Genomic DNA, 14555 nt, shown 5'->3' with positions numbered 1-14555 from the left:
ATTCTGGAGGCTGGGAAGTCCAAGATTGAGGGATCACATCTGGTGAGGCTCTTTTAGACCGTGAGGACTCTCCATAGGGTGCTGAGGTGGGACAGGGCATCACATGGTGAGAGGGCCAAACAGGTTTTTATAACAGATCCACTCTCATGAAAACTAACCCATTAATCCACTAATCTATGAGTGGGTTAATCTATTCATGAGGGCAGAATTCTCATGACTTACTCACTTCCCCAAGGTCCCACCTCTCAACACTGCTGTGTTGAGGACCAAGTTTCTAACATGAACTTTTGGGGGATACATTCACACCACAGCACTGAGCAATCCCAGACCTATGTATATATCCATGCAAAATGAAAATATGTTCACAGAAACACTTGTACATGAATGCTTATAGCAGCATTATTCATAATGGCAACAAAGTGGGAACAACCCAAATGTTCATCAATTAATGATGAGTAAACAAAATGTAATGTATCTACCCATCAGAATATTAGTCATAAAAAGCAATGAAATATTGATAAATGCTCCAACATAGATAGACCTTGAAAACATTGTACTGAGTGAAAGAAGCCTGATGTAAAAGGTCACATACTGTATGATTCCATTTGTATGAAATGTCCAAAACAGGCAAATCCAGAGAGACAGAAAGTAAATTAGTGGTTGCCAGGAGCTGGGAGGAGTGGAATGGGGAGTGATTATTAATAAGTACAGTTTCTTTGTTGAAATAATGAGAAAGTTCTGGAATCAAGTGGTGATGCCTGCATAACTGTGTGAAGTATAACACCAATTTTGTTGTTGTTGTTGAGACGGAGTCTTGCTCTGTTGCCCAGGCTGGAGTGCAGTGGTGTGATCTTGGCTCACTGCAACCTCCGCCTCCCAGGTTCAAGTGATTCTCCTGCCTCAGCCTCCTGAGTAGTTGGGATTACAGGCACCCGCCACTGCGCCTGACTAATTTTTGTATTTTTAGTAGAGACGGAGTTTCACCATCTTGGCCAGGCTGGTCTCGAACTCCTGACCTTGTGATCCACCCACCTTGGCCTTCCAAAGTGTTGGGATTACAGGCGTGAGCCACAGTGCCCAGCCACACCAATTTTATTAATAAAATACATATAATTACATAAGCATATACATATTATTTAAGCAAAATAAGCAGGAAGCTATTTTCATGGGATTGCTTCTGTACCCAGAGGTCTTAAATAAGCACACAGGGACTTAACTTGCAAACATTTTTTGTAACTTATTTAATTTAAATAAATAATAAAAAAAGGCCACATGCGGTGGCTCACGCCTGTAATCCCAGCACTTTGAGAGGCCAAGGTGGGTGGATCACCTCAGGTCAGGAGTTCAAGACCAGCCTGGCCAACATGGTGAAACCCTATCTCTACCAAAAATACAAAAATTAGCTGGGCGTGGTGGCAGGTGCCTGTAGTCCCAGCTACTCGGGAGGCTGAGGCAGGAGAATCTCTTGAACCCAGGAGGTAGAGGTTGTTGTGAGCCAAGATCGCGCCACCGCACTCCAGCCTGGGCAACAAGAGGCAAAACTCAGCCTCAAAAAAAAAAAAAAAAAAAAGCCTCAGCCAATCACAAACAGCCAACCAACCAACTGGTTATATGGTTAGGGACCTCTCATCAGACCATACCCAAATAAGGCAAATGGCTCATCATATGACGCCCCAATAAGGAAAACATCTAGCTGTAGCCAATCAGATGATTTCTCTACTTTGCTTCTGTATTCAGCCTATAAAAGCTCACTGCTCATGCTACTACTTAGAGTTCTCAGAACCTCTTCTGGCTCCAAATGCTCTTGATTCATGAATCATTTTTTGCTTAGATGAACTCCAACATATTTATTTTGTCTAAAGTTTTTAACAATATACATACTAGATGGTGAGGTGACAAGTGATTTTTTTTCTCTTATAGTGCTTTTCTTTTTCTCCTTTCTTACAGAGAACATGCATTACCTTTGTAATTAGAAAAATAAAACCTGTTAAAATAGGTGGTGGGTATGTGGGTGTTCACTGCTGTATATATGCATGATAGGGGTATACACATCTAAATTATCCAAAACTGGTTTCAAGTCATTAACATACAAACTAAAAGGAAGTGAGGCTGGAATTAAGTTTGAAGACTTAGAATAACGAAGGATATTCTAATTCTAATACAGTACTCTATCAAAACAATTCTATAGACAAGCATGTAAGAAAAATCTATTTCTTTTAAAATTATGTGCAAATTATCTTCTTAGTGGTAACGCTTCATTTCTCCGTGGAAATGGCCACTAGGATACCAGGTAATTGGTGCGGAATAATAAAATAACAAAACATCGGAAAAAAAAAGGAAACAAATATAAAGACTTCATTATTTATGCTCTGACTCCCAAAACTCCATCTTACTTAATTGCCTCTTTATCCCCTGCCTGTTAGGCCTCTCATTTGGCTGTAGAATTCTCCAGTCCCTACAAATTATTGTTGCTTTCCCTTTTTATTTAATATGAATGGTAATACCATTCTTCCAGCTGCGAACATTTCATAGGATAAAAATAATTTTTCTTTCCCTCCATTCTCCCCTATCCTCTAATCCAATTATGGTCTACATTCTTCTAATTTTCACTTTCTAGTGCTTCACTTCTTTTACCATTAGCACCACCTTAATTCTGCACCAATTACCTGGTATCCAAGTGGCCATTTCCACGGAGAAATGAAGTGCTATCGCTAAGAAGATAATTTGCACATAATTTGAAAAAAAAATAGATTTTTTTTTCTTACATGCTTGTCTATAGAACTGTTCTGACAGAGCACCGTATTAGAATTAGAATATCCTTGGTTATTCTAAGTCTTCAAACTCTGAATTCCAGCCTCACTTCCTTTTAGTTGGTATGTTAATTACTTGAAAGCAGTTTTGGATAATTTAGATGTATATGCCCCTATCATAGACAACAGAAAGATAAGTATTCTAAACTATGACTGGCCTCTATAGACAATTGGCCTTGCTAAGTGAACTATGGTAAAATTGCCGATTATCATTTTGGCAGATATGTGCCACCAACTTTATCATATTATTCACTGACCTGCAGGCCCATTTTGCAACTAACTTATTATGGAAGATTCACCAAGGAGTGAAGTTGCTTACAATTAGATGACTCATGGGTCCTTCATTAACTTATTTTCCCTGAGGAATGTACTAATTGGCTGCTGGTAACATTTACCTTAAAATTTTCCCATGTTAAAGGAATTGCACTGAAGATACAGTTATTTTGGAGCCTCGATTATGTCTATATGTTAGAATGGAACTGCTTTTTATGAGGAAGAATTTGATTCTGTCAAAAACACTTTCCCCATAGGAATATGGGTTGACCATTTTGGGGGAAACTTCATTCTTTTGTTTGTTTGTTTGTTTGTTTGTTTGTTTTTGAGATGGAGTCTCGCTCTGTCGCCCAGGCTGGAGTGCAGTGGCGTGATCCCGGCTCACTGCAAGCTCCATCTCCCGGGTTCATGCCATTCTCCTGCCTCAGGCGCCCGCCACCACGCCAGGCTAATTTTTTGTATTTTTAGTAGACACGGGGTTTCACCGTGTTAGACAGGATGGTCTCGATCTCCTGACCTCGTGATCCGCCCGCCTTGGCCTCCGAAAATGCTGGGAATACAGGCGTGAGCCACCGCGCCCGGCCCGGAACCTCCATTCTTTAAAACGCCTGTCAGCCCTGTTCTTCATTTGGTTCACACGTCACGAAGACTTTCAGGTTTTCTATCACTGGAATGGCCAATTCTTTATCAAAAACTCATGGAAATTGCTTATTTTAATTTTTTTGAGACAAGGTCTCACTTTTTTGCTCAGGCTGAGGTGCAGTGGTGCGATCACGGCTCATTGTAACCTCCACCTCCCAGGCTCAAGCGATCTTGATTACACACGTGCACCACCACGCCCAGCTCATTTTCTGTATTTTTAGTAGAGACGGGGTTTCACCATGTTGCCCAGGCTGGTCTCAAACTCCTGGACTCAAGTGATCCACCCACTTTGGCCTTCCAAAGTGCTGGGATTATGGGCATGAGCCACCTCGCCAAGCCTCTGGAAATTGCTGTTTAAATACGTAGTCTAGTGGCCGGGCGCCGGTGGCGCATGGCTGTAATCCCAGCACTTTAGGAGGCCAAGGCGGGCGGATCACGAGGTCAGGAGATTGAGACCATCCTGGCCAACATGGTGAAACCCCGTCTCTACCAAAAATACAAAAATTAGCTGGGCGTGGTGGCGCGTGCCTGTAGTCCCAGCTACTCGGAGGCCGAGGCAGGAGAATTGCTTGAACCCGGGAGGCAGAGGTTGCAGTTAGCCGAGATTGCCGCCACTGTACTCCAGCCTGGCAACAGAGTAAGACTCCATTAAAAAAAAAAAAAAATGTAGTCTATCAGTTCTTCCAGATATTTTAAACTTCATTCTCAGGGGAGGCCAGATCATCAGGGAAATATATAGCTGGTCTCTGGTATAAGCTTTCAGTAAATTATAATTTGGCCACATGCCAAATTGTGGCATAGCCAAATTGTGGCGTCTGTAAGAGTTTACTGTGAGGCCTCTATAAGAAAATGACTGAAATTCATGATTGCATGCATTTATTTATAGCTACAAAATATTGCGTGCTTATTCTGTCAGGTATCATGCTATGTGCTTTCAGTGTGTCACTTAAATTTAATCCCTCTGACCACCCCAAGGAGGGGATATTATCCCTATTTTACAGGTCAGGATACTGAAACTCAAGACAAGTTACACGGCTTGGAAATGGCAGCAACAAGATTCAATTCAGGGTTGTCTGATTTTTAAATCTGGTGGCCTTACCCCACTAGGAAAGCTAATTTCCCACCATATCATATACTATCCAATATTAAGCATCTATATAGATACCCTGACAAGCATTTTTTGTTTTTAATCTATTTCTGGTTTTATTCTTCTTCCTCACTTTTATTATCACTTCATGGATTTCCTCAACTATTTACTTTTATACATTTGTAATAATATATTTTTAATAAACTGCCTAAAATATTTTTTGGGTTTATATTCTATTGAGGTACAAAGAAAAACACATAAAAAAGCTCCTCCGAAATCCTGTAGTAATTACTTTTACTTAATGTTGCCTTTGGTTTTTTTTCGTGTTATTTGCCTTTATTAAATTTTCAGGTTTATGTTCTAGTGTACACATTGCTTAAGTTATTAAATAACTGAGGACAGCCTTCTATTTTAAACTTCCTCTGGGTCCTTCTAAACACAAGGGATATGTCTTTTCCTAGGCTTGTGCCTTGGTACAGATAACCAGATGTTTGAAGAAAGGGAGGGGGACTGGGCACGGTGGCTCACTCCTGTCATCCCAGCACTTCGAGAGGCCAAGGTGGGCAGATGGCTTGCGCCCAGGAGTTCAGGACCAGCCTGGGCAACATGGCAGGACCCTGACGCTACAAAAAATTAAAAAAATTAGCTGGGCCTGGTGGTGCCACACTTGGGAGACTGAGGTGGGAGGATTGCCTGGACCCAGGAGGTCAAGGCTGCAGTGAGCAGGACTGTGCCACTGTACTCCAGCCTGGGTGAGGGCAAGACCCTGTCTCAAAAAAAAAAAATAATAATAATAATAATAATAAAAGAAAAAAAGGGAGGGGGATTAAAAGTAGTTAATGAATGAAAATTTATGAGATTTTTTAAAGTTCCATTATTTTACTCCCCTGCTTTTTATTTATTATTTTTTAATTTTTTGAGATGGAGTCTCACTCTGTTGCCCAGGCTGGAGTGCAGTGGTGCACTCTCGGCTTACTGCAAGCTCTGCCTCCCGGGTTCATGCCATTCTCCTGCCTCAACCTCCTGAGTAGCTGAGACTACAGGCGACTGCCACCGCGCCTGGCTAATTTTTTGTATTTTTAGTAGAGATGGGGTTTCACCGTGTTAGCCAGGATGGTCTCGATCTACTGACCTCGTGATCCGCCCGCCTCGGCCTCCCTAAGTGCTGGGATTACAGGCGTGAGCCACTGCGCCTGGCCTACTCCCCTGCTTTGAATCGAATAAGGTATGGCACATGGCTTGCTGAATCCCGAGGTCTACTTATTAGTACCTGCTTATTTCTCTTTTCACTATCCTTCAGATTCTGTTTAAAATCCTAAAGTTACTTATTTACATTAGGAGGTGCAGCTATTTCCTAATAGGAATAAGCACTTTTTTTTTTGTCATTTTGCAAGCTCCTCTTCTATACCATGCCATCTTTAATTTTAAACAGCCCAGTCTGATGTCATCACAGAGGACCTGGTGTCAGCCACTCAAAGGGAACTTTCTGCCTCCTGGGTTTCAGGTGCTTTTCTTGGTAACACTAAGTGTGGGCCAGCGTGGAACAGCGGTTTTCCCGCTTGCTCCTTTGGCTCTCTGTGGTGGCAGGGCACCATGTTTTATGATCACATCATTTTTTCACTCTGACATGTGTTCAAACTTTTGCTTTGGTTTGGGTCTTTCAGGTGTTATCAAGGAACTCATCTTACACGTATAGACATCTTTACCTTTCAAAAACACTCTGTTCTGGAAGTTCTGTTGCTAATAATTTTAGAGTTTAATTAGCTGAGACAAAGAAAGTATTTGCCACTTAAATTCCCAGACAGTGACTTGGCAAAATGAGGCCTACTAGATTAAGAGTAAAAATGAAGAGAAAAGATAAACAAATTAGGTATCATTTCATGGTAGTTGGGTATCAGTATATGAGAACGGTAAATGTTTCACTTTTTAATTTCCAGATTCAAATTATTAGTGCAGCTCATGTAGAGATACAGGAACAAGAGATTTAATATTATTTGAAATAATACTGAATAATATCATTGAATATATAATATTGAATATTATTATTTCGGCCAGGTGTGGTGGCTCACGTCTGTAATCTCAGCACTTTGGGAGGCTGAGGGAGGCAGATCACTTGAGCCCAGGAGTTTGAGACTAGCCTGGGCAACATAGGGAGAGCCCATCTCTCTCTCTCTCTCTCTCTCTCTCTCTTTTTTTTAAATTCATTACATAAAAACAGATTGGGGCAACGGTTTGTTTATTTACTTGCTTTTGACATCATATTTGCTCCTTCAACTAAAATGGTTTCCTCCATCTAGGATGTTGTGGTGTCTGAGCAATTAAAAAACTTAAAACGGTTTCCTCTTGCTATAAAGTAATGCAATTTTCTCTCTTACGGATTTCTTCCTCTTTCAGGGATTCAGAGTCAAAATTTATAGGAATATTACTAAGCCTGGCACATAAAACTTTTATGTGAAGTTAATCAGGTTATTTGGGAGCGGAAGGATCTCAGAGAGGACAGAAAACTGTTTATGAAAACTAACAGGTGACGATGAAACATTCCAGTGGTTCTGCAGATGATTCTGACTCATTATTTTCTCTTCATGAACGTCATATTTAGAAAACAATTTTTTCTTACTAAACAAAGTGAATTTATTAAGTAACAATTCAGCTTTCATTTATCAACAATATGTAAGTGCTGGATTAAAATACCTGATCAATATGAGATGACAATGGTGTTCTAGTGAAGACACAGAAATCCAGTGATGAAGCCTTATCATGAGTAAATGGATGGTTTCCATTAGATTTTGTCAAATATTGAATACAGATCTCCATTAATATCTCTGGGCTCGAGGGGCCCAAATAAAAAACACTCGTAAAGACAGTCAAGAGGAAAAGGAAACCATGAGATATAGAGAATCTGGGATAAGGCAAGTTCTTGCCATGCGCATCCCCTCTTCGGCATCATCAGCAAATTATCTGCACGTTTTTCAGAGTGTATGTTACTTGTGTATTTTGAACCTTTTTCACTAATACCATGCTCTGCTATCTACCAAGTTTCCAATCTGTGATGGTCTGTTAGGTTACAATAAATGTTTCGATGACATTAATGAGCTCATTTGTGATCAGTAAATAGGAGCATGAACTCAGTGTAACATGGAGTTGTTCTGGCTTCTAGGCATGGGCTCTGGAATAGCAGAAGTAAAATTGTAACTCTAAGGAGGAAAGGAAAGTTCTTAGTCATTTCAGCTCTTTCTTAGGGAAATAAAAGGAGTCCCTGCACCTGGAGCTCCTCCCCAGAGAGGCATACCCCTGAGATTTGCATGATTCTGGGCCCTGACTGGTTGCATTTCCTCCTGTGCTCAAAGTTCCTCTTCCACCTGCTCTGCTCAGCGCTCAGAAGCCAATAATCCCACTCAATTGTTTCTGTGCATTTTTAACAACCCCTGAGGCGGCCTTCACCACATGATAAGTTGCCTGCCTAGGCTATCCAAGTTACCTCTAGAAGGACTATTCATGTTTTTGTTAGTGCTTTAGTTACACAGATGTACAATTTTTGAGAAGTTTATCCCTAATCTTATTTTTACTGTAAACTCTTTAATGAACATTATGGCAGAATGCATTGTTTTTGAGGAACAGGTATCTTGTGTTATTGTAGAAGTATTGTACACTTAGTGGATGCTTACTAAATGCTGACACGTTATTTATTATTAATTGTCACAGGAATTTTAAAAAGTAATTCCACGGAATGACTGTATTAACAAGAACCTAATTACAAGAATTGAGCAAGACCATTTGACTCTCTAGAGTATAGAATCTCTGAACATCATTTTATTTTATTTTATTTATTTTGAGACACAGTCTTGCTTTGTCACCCAGGCTGGAGTGCAGTGCAGTGGCATGATCTCGGCTCACTGCAACCTCCACCTCCGGGGTTCAAGTGATTCTCCTGCCTCAGCCTCCTGAGTAGCTGGGACTACAGACGCCCGCCACTAAGCCTGGCTAAGTTTTGTATTTTTAGTAGAGACGGGGTTTCACCATGTTGACCAGGCTGTTCTAGATCTTCTGACCTCATGATCCGCTCGCCTTGGCCTCCCAAAGTGCTGGGATTACAGGTGTGAGCCACTGCACCCAGCCTAAAAGTCATTTTAATTTGTAAGATATGTTTACTGTTTTAGAGAGACAGAGGCTAACTTTTCATTTTCAAGGACGGCTGAACAATCATCCATGAGTTCTTGAAGTTGAATAACAGGAAACTGTACTTGTTTTTCAAACCATTTGGCTACTGTAAGAAGCTGCTGGTCACAAAACGCACGTCCAATAAACTGCAGTCCTATTGGCAACCGTTGGTTTGAGAGTGCAACAGGGATACTCACTGCTGGCAATCCTGGGAAAAGAAGGAAACCCAGTAGGTGATTAATTCTCCACCCTAATTAGCAGAGACCTCTTCCACTTTCCAGTGCTAATAAGTACAATACAGGATAAGGTTTAAAAAACAACCAAAAATATTATGCTATATAATGCTTTTGTACTATGTTTTGTTTACTTAACAATACATCTTGGAAATCATTCTGTATCAGTTCACAGAAACCTTCTTCATTCATTTCTTATTGCTATATAGTACTCCATTACTTGGTTTTACCATAATTGAGTAAACCAGTCTTCTGTGGTTGGGTATTTAGACTGTTTTCAATATTTAGCTATTTTATACAATGCCCCAGAGAATTACCTTGTGTATGTATTTTTTTGGTATTCTTGAAATTTTCTTAGATGAGGAGGAGATTGCTTCATCAAATGACAAATGCATATGTAATTAGATATTGCAAAATTCCCCTGCAAAGAAGTTGTACCATTTTGAACTTCCACCTATAGCCTTGCAGACAGAGTGTGTTGTTTGGTTTTTGAATTTTTGGCAATCCATTAGATGAGAAATTAGCTCAGGGTAGTTTTAATTCCAGGTTTGGGCAGAGAAAGTACAAAATCCCAGACCATCTTGTTATACAATAAAACAAGTTTTCAAAAATTAATGGGGACAGTTTTAAAGGATACATATAACTTGAAGGGGCTCTTATTGGCCAAATTTAAGGCAATTTGAGCATCAAAAACAATACTGACAGTAATTGCTTATAATACATTGAATTAAAGAAAAAAAGGAAGGCTCTTCTTTAGAGAATACTGCTAGCTAATAAATGTAGAAGGAATGACAGATTTAGTAAAGCCAGAATTTTGTAATTCTCTAGCTAATATTTCAAGGATGATCAATGAATGCTAAAACTGGGTTCAAGATAATTGGAAAACAGGATATTCACATGGTCTCAAAATATTATCCCAGAAATTGCTTAAAAAATGATAAAAGGAAAAATGTACCTTTTTATAAGGAAACATCTTACAGTTACTTCCTTAGCGAAGTGATCAACTTGGTTTCCAAAAGTGAGACAAACTGATATTAACTGTTTCCTGACATGAAGATTATGTAGTACTTCTACCAAAAAGGTTTAATTCAACCCAATCATGAGGAAGCAATCTGACAAATCCTGATTATGGATGGGACATCCTACAGCACAAGTGGACTGGGCTCTTAACATTTTTTAAGTGCTAAAGATAAGAACTGTTGAACCAGAGTTCTACATCCAGCAAAAATAACCTTTAAAAATCAAAGGGAAATCAACACATTCTCAAAAGGAAAGCTATGATAATTTTTCATCTGCAGACCTATCCTAAAAGAAAGGCTAAAGAAATTTCTCTAAACAGAAGTGACAAAATAAAGAATCTTGGTACTTCAGGAAGGAAGAATGAACACAGTAAGCAAAAGTATAGGTAAATGTAATAGACTTTCCTTTTCCTCTTAAGTTTTCTACATTATGTTTGATGATTGAAACAAAAATTATAGCATAGCCTGATGTGGTTTTAAAGAAAAATGAGAGGTGGGGTGATTGTTCTAGATTTTAAAAAGATACCATAAACCAATGTAATATATCAGGAGGAAAGACAACTTATAAGACACTTTTGGTAGAACTGAGAAAATTTGAATATAAACCATATTTAAATTATTCTTCAATCATGTTAGTTTTCTTAGGTATGACAATGGAATTGTGGTTCTGTAGGAGAATTTATCCTTATAAGATTTGTGCAAAAGAATTTAGGGGTGAAGTGTCATGACATCTGAAACTTTCAAATGATTCAGGTAAAAACAAAGTTGTTTGTGTGTGTGAGTGTGGGTGTGTAGAAAGAGGAAGAGAAGGGCAAAGCAAATATAATGTTAAGATTACATCCAGGTGAAGGGTGTATCAGCATTCATTATACCACTTTTTCAGCTTTTCTGTGGGTTTTAAATTTTTCAAAATAAAAGTTAAAAAAAAAACTACTAAGTGTGTTGTGTTTGTGTGTGTGTGGTGAGAGTGCATGCAAGTGTACTGATATGGTTTGGATCTATCTCCCCACACAAATCTCATGTTGAATTGTAATCCCCAATGTTGAAGGTGGGGCCTAGTGGAAGGCAACTGGATCATGGGGATGGTTTCTCATAAACGGTTTAACACCATTCCCCTTGGTGCTGTTCTCGTGATAGTGAGTGAGTTATCACAAGACCTGGTTGTTTTAAAAGTGTGTAGCACCTTCCCCCTTTCTCTCTTGCTTGGGCTGGGCCATGTAAGACATGGCTACTTCTCCTTCACCTTCCACTGTGATTTTAAGTTTCCTGAGGCATTCCCAGAAGTGGAAGCTGCTCAGCTTCCTGTACAGCCTGCAGAACTTGAGCCAATTAAACCTCTTTTTTAAATTAAATTATCCAGTCTCAGGTATTTCTTTATAGCAGTGTGAGAACAGACTAATACATGTACACACACACACTCCTAAGCATTCCAAAAGGATAGACTTTTGCTTTTCGGGAACCATCTAGCTAGAATCTTAAGTTGAAGACCAGGGTACCTGCCTAAGAATTTGAAGAAAATCAGAATGTTCCTGAGGAATCCTCACCTGCCATATTTACAGCTTGTGTAAAAATATCATCCTGGGCACTTCGGGTTCTGTTGTCCTCTTTGATGAACTCCAGGTATGGTACTGCCTCACTCAAGGTGGTGGGAGTTAGCAAGACATCTACTCCAGAGTTAAAAGCATTTACAAAGTCATTAGCAATGAGGCGTCTCACTTTCTGTGCTTTGACAAAATAATTTTCATAGTTTCTGTGGGAAAAAAGTAGGTGACGTTTTTAAGGATTTTTTGTATTTTTCTTTTAATCAATTATCTTACATTAGGCTTGATAAAGAACCATTGGATTTCCATTTTCTGGCTGAATAAAAAGTTTGGCTTGCCTGTGTAATGCCCATTCCCTTCCCCCTGGCTCCCCAGTGGTGGGGCATATATGAGAGAGGAGTGTTTTTCTATCATAGACGCCATAGGGGAAAGTTTGGGGATGAAGCAGAGCTTAAAGGCATTTCAGTTAAGTTAGAAAACTGAAACAGACTGTTGAGAAATCTTTGCCACTTTTCCCAACCCAAAACAGCCTGGGGCCTGACATCTTCTGCCCTGGGCCCCTTTCTCTTGATGTGGAAAGTCTGAATGCAGTATTTATATACTTCTAAGGTTTTAAAATCCTGCAGCAGGAAGAAAACCAGAAATACTGGTTGGTTAAATAAAGAGTTTAGGCATTGTTTAGGGGAAAAAAAAAAAAGAACCACTGGATTCTTGGCTTTTATGAGGAGGCACCATTAAGATTCTTAACATATAAAAATGAATTCTCTTCCACTGTGTTGCCACTCTAAAAGTTTGTATATATAAATTAATCAATCCGAATTCAGAATTCACTAGTAGATGCAATTCTACATGTATAATCTCAAAATATTAATAACTCCAGGGCTATCATTAAACCAGAATATTCATTGGTGAGGAAAGTAAAGTACACAGCAACAAATGACTTTCTAAAGGTTACTAAGATAGACAGCGGTAGACTATGCAGTATTTGAATTTTGTATTTTACGGATAGGTATAGCCCAGGGGTAGAAATGTGAAATTCAAGAATGCTTATTTTACTAAAAAGACTAAAGAAAAAGCCAGACATAGGAGTAACCATAAGTCAATGATACAAAGAAAAGGAAAAAAAATCCTTTAGATTCTTCTGAAGCTGTTAGGAGAGGCTAGCAAGAACTAACTGTTCTAGGCCGGGCGCAGTGGCTCACGCCTGTAATCCCAGCACTTTGGGAGGCCGAGGTGGGTGGATCACCTGCGGCTGGGAGTTTAAGACCAGCCTGACCAACATGGAGAAACCCCATCTCTACTAAAAATACCAAATTAGCCGGGCGTGGTGGCTCATGCCTGTAATCCCAGCTACTCAGGAGGCTGAGGCAGGAGAATTGCTTGAACCTGGGAGGCGGAGGTTGTAGTGAGCTGGGATCGCTCTATTGCACTCCAGCGTGGAGAGCTGGAAACAAGAGCGAAACTCTGTCTCAAAAAAAAAAAAAAAAAAAAGAACTAACTGTTCTTTTCCACAACAGTTTCCACAACAGTAAAAATGGATATACCTGCTCCAGTTTTACTGAGGGCCAAATAAAATACGATAAAAACGTGAAATATGTTTTACTCTAAAAGAGTGGTACAGAAATATCATAGGTCCTTACTCTTATTTGACCACCAGGTCTACAGAGAGACCAATGCAGGCATCACATATAATTTACACACTGACAATACCTAAGTGGTTTAAACACCATATTCCAAAACCTGAATTTTATAAAGAACAAATACTGGCTGGGCCTGGTGGCTCATGCTGTAATCTCAGCACTTTGGGAGGCCGAGGCGTCGGATCACAAGGTCAGGAGTTTGAGACCAGCTTGACCAATATGGTGAAATCCTGACTCTACTAAAAATACAAAAAAATTTAGCCGGGCATGGTGGTGGGTGCCTGTAGTCCCAGCTACTGGGGAGGCTGAGGCAGGAGGAGAACCTCTTGAACCCAGGAGGTGGAGGATGCAGTGAGCCAAGATCGCGCCACTGCACTCCAGCCTGGCGACAGAGCAAGACTCCGTCTCAAAAAAAAAGAAAAAAAAAAAAAATACTTGTTTTCTATTAAATTTCTTCCTACTTTAAATACAGCTCAGAAGAAGAACTGCTTCCATCCAAGATGGAGTAATGGAGATGGGATTTACTCTGTGCTATGGTTTGAATGCTTGTCCCCTCCAAAACTCATGCTGAAATTTAACTGCCACTGAAACAGTATTAAGAGATGGGGCCTTTAAGAGGTGATTGGGCCATAACAACTCCATTCTTGAGTGGGATTGGTGCCATTCTAAGAGGGTAAGTTCAGCCCCCCATGTGCTTTCCCTTTCTCTGCCTCTTTTTCTCCCCACCCTTGCTTTGTGCCATGTGTGGACATAGCAAGAAGGCCCTCACCAGGTGCTGGCTTCTCAGTGTTGGACCTCCCACCCAGCCTCCAGAACTGTGAGCCAGTAAATCTCCGTTCATTATAAATCACCCAGTCTCAGGCATTCTGTTATAGCAGCAAAAATGAACTAAGACTGCTTCTCAGAATAGGGGATTAAAAAAAAAAAAAAAGAACTAAGACACTCTGCCTTCTTAAACAACTAGAAAACTGGACAAAATATATGAAATGACCATTTTCAGGCATTAGACAACAGACATTCAGGAGAAAAAGTTGTGAGAGAAGAGAAACAAATGAAGTAAGCCAGGCCAGGTGTGGTCCCTCATGCCTGTGGGGTGGCTGGGGGTAGGATTCCTTGAGCCCAGGAGCTCGAGACCAGCCTGGGCAACACAGG

The 14555-nt window shown here is 40.0% G+C and overlaps 1 protein-coding gene across 2 annotated transcripts in view; it reads right to left on the bottom strand.

Moving 5' to 3' along the window:
* Nucleotides 1-8602: 8602 nt before the first annotated feature.
* Nucleotides 8603-14555, bottom strand: part of QRSL1 (glutaminyl-tRNA amidotransferase subunit QRSL1) — a 36784-nt gene continuing 30831 nt past the window's right edge. For both annotated transcript variants that reach the window (XM_518663.8, XM_009451768.5), the window contains 2 exons: nt 11767-11972; nt 8603-9178 (listed from right to left, as the gene is read on the bottom strand). In XM_518663.8, coding sequence (XP_518663.3) covers nt 8958-9178; nt 11767-11972 — 427 coding nt within the window. In that variant the 3' untranslated portion in view covers nt 8603-8957. The remainder of the gene's footprint in view (nt 9179-11766; nt 11973-14555) is intronic.

This window comes from Pan troglodytes, chromosome 5 (assembly GCF_028858775.2).
Source record: "Pan troglodytes isolate AG18354 chromosome 5, NHGRI_mPanTro3-v2.0_pri, whole genome shotgun sequence".
Lineage (NCBI taxonomy): Eukaryota > Metazoa > Chordata > Mammalia > Primates > Hominidae > Pan > Pan troglodytes.
This window is presented reverse-complemented; position numbering and strand designations above follow the sequence as displayed.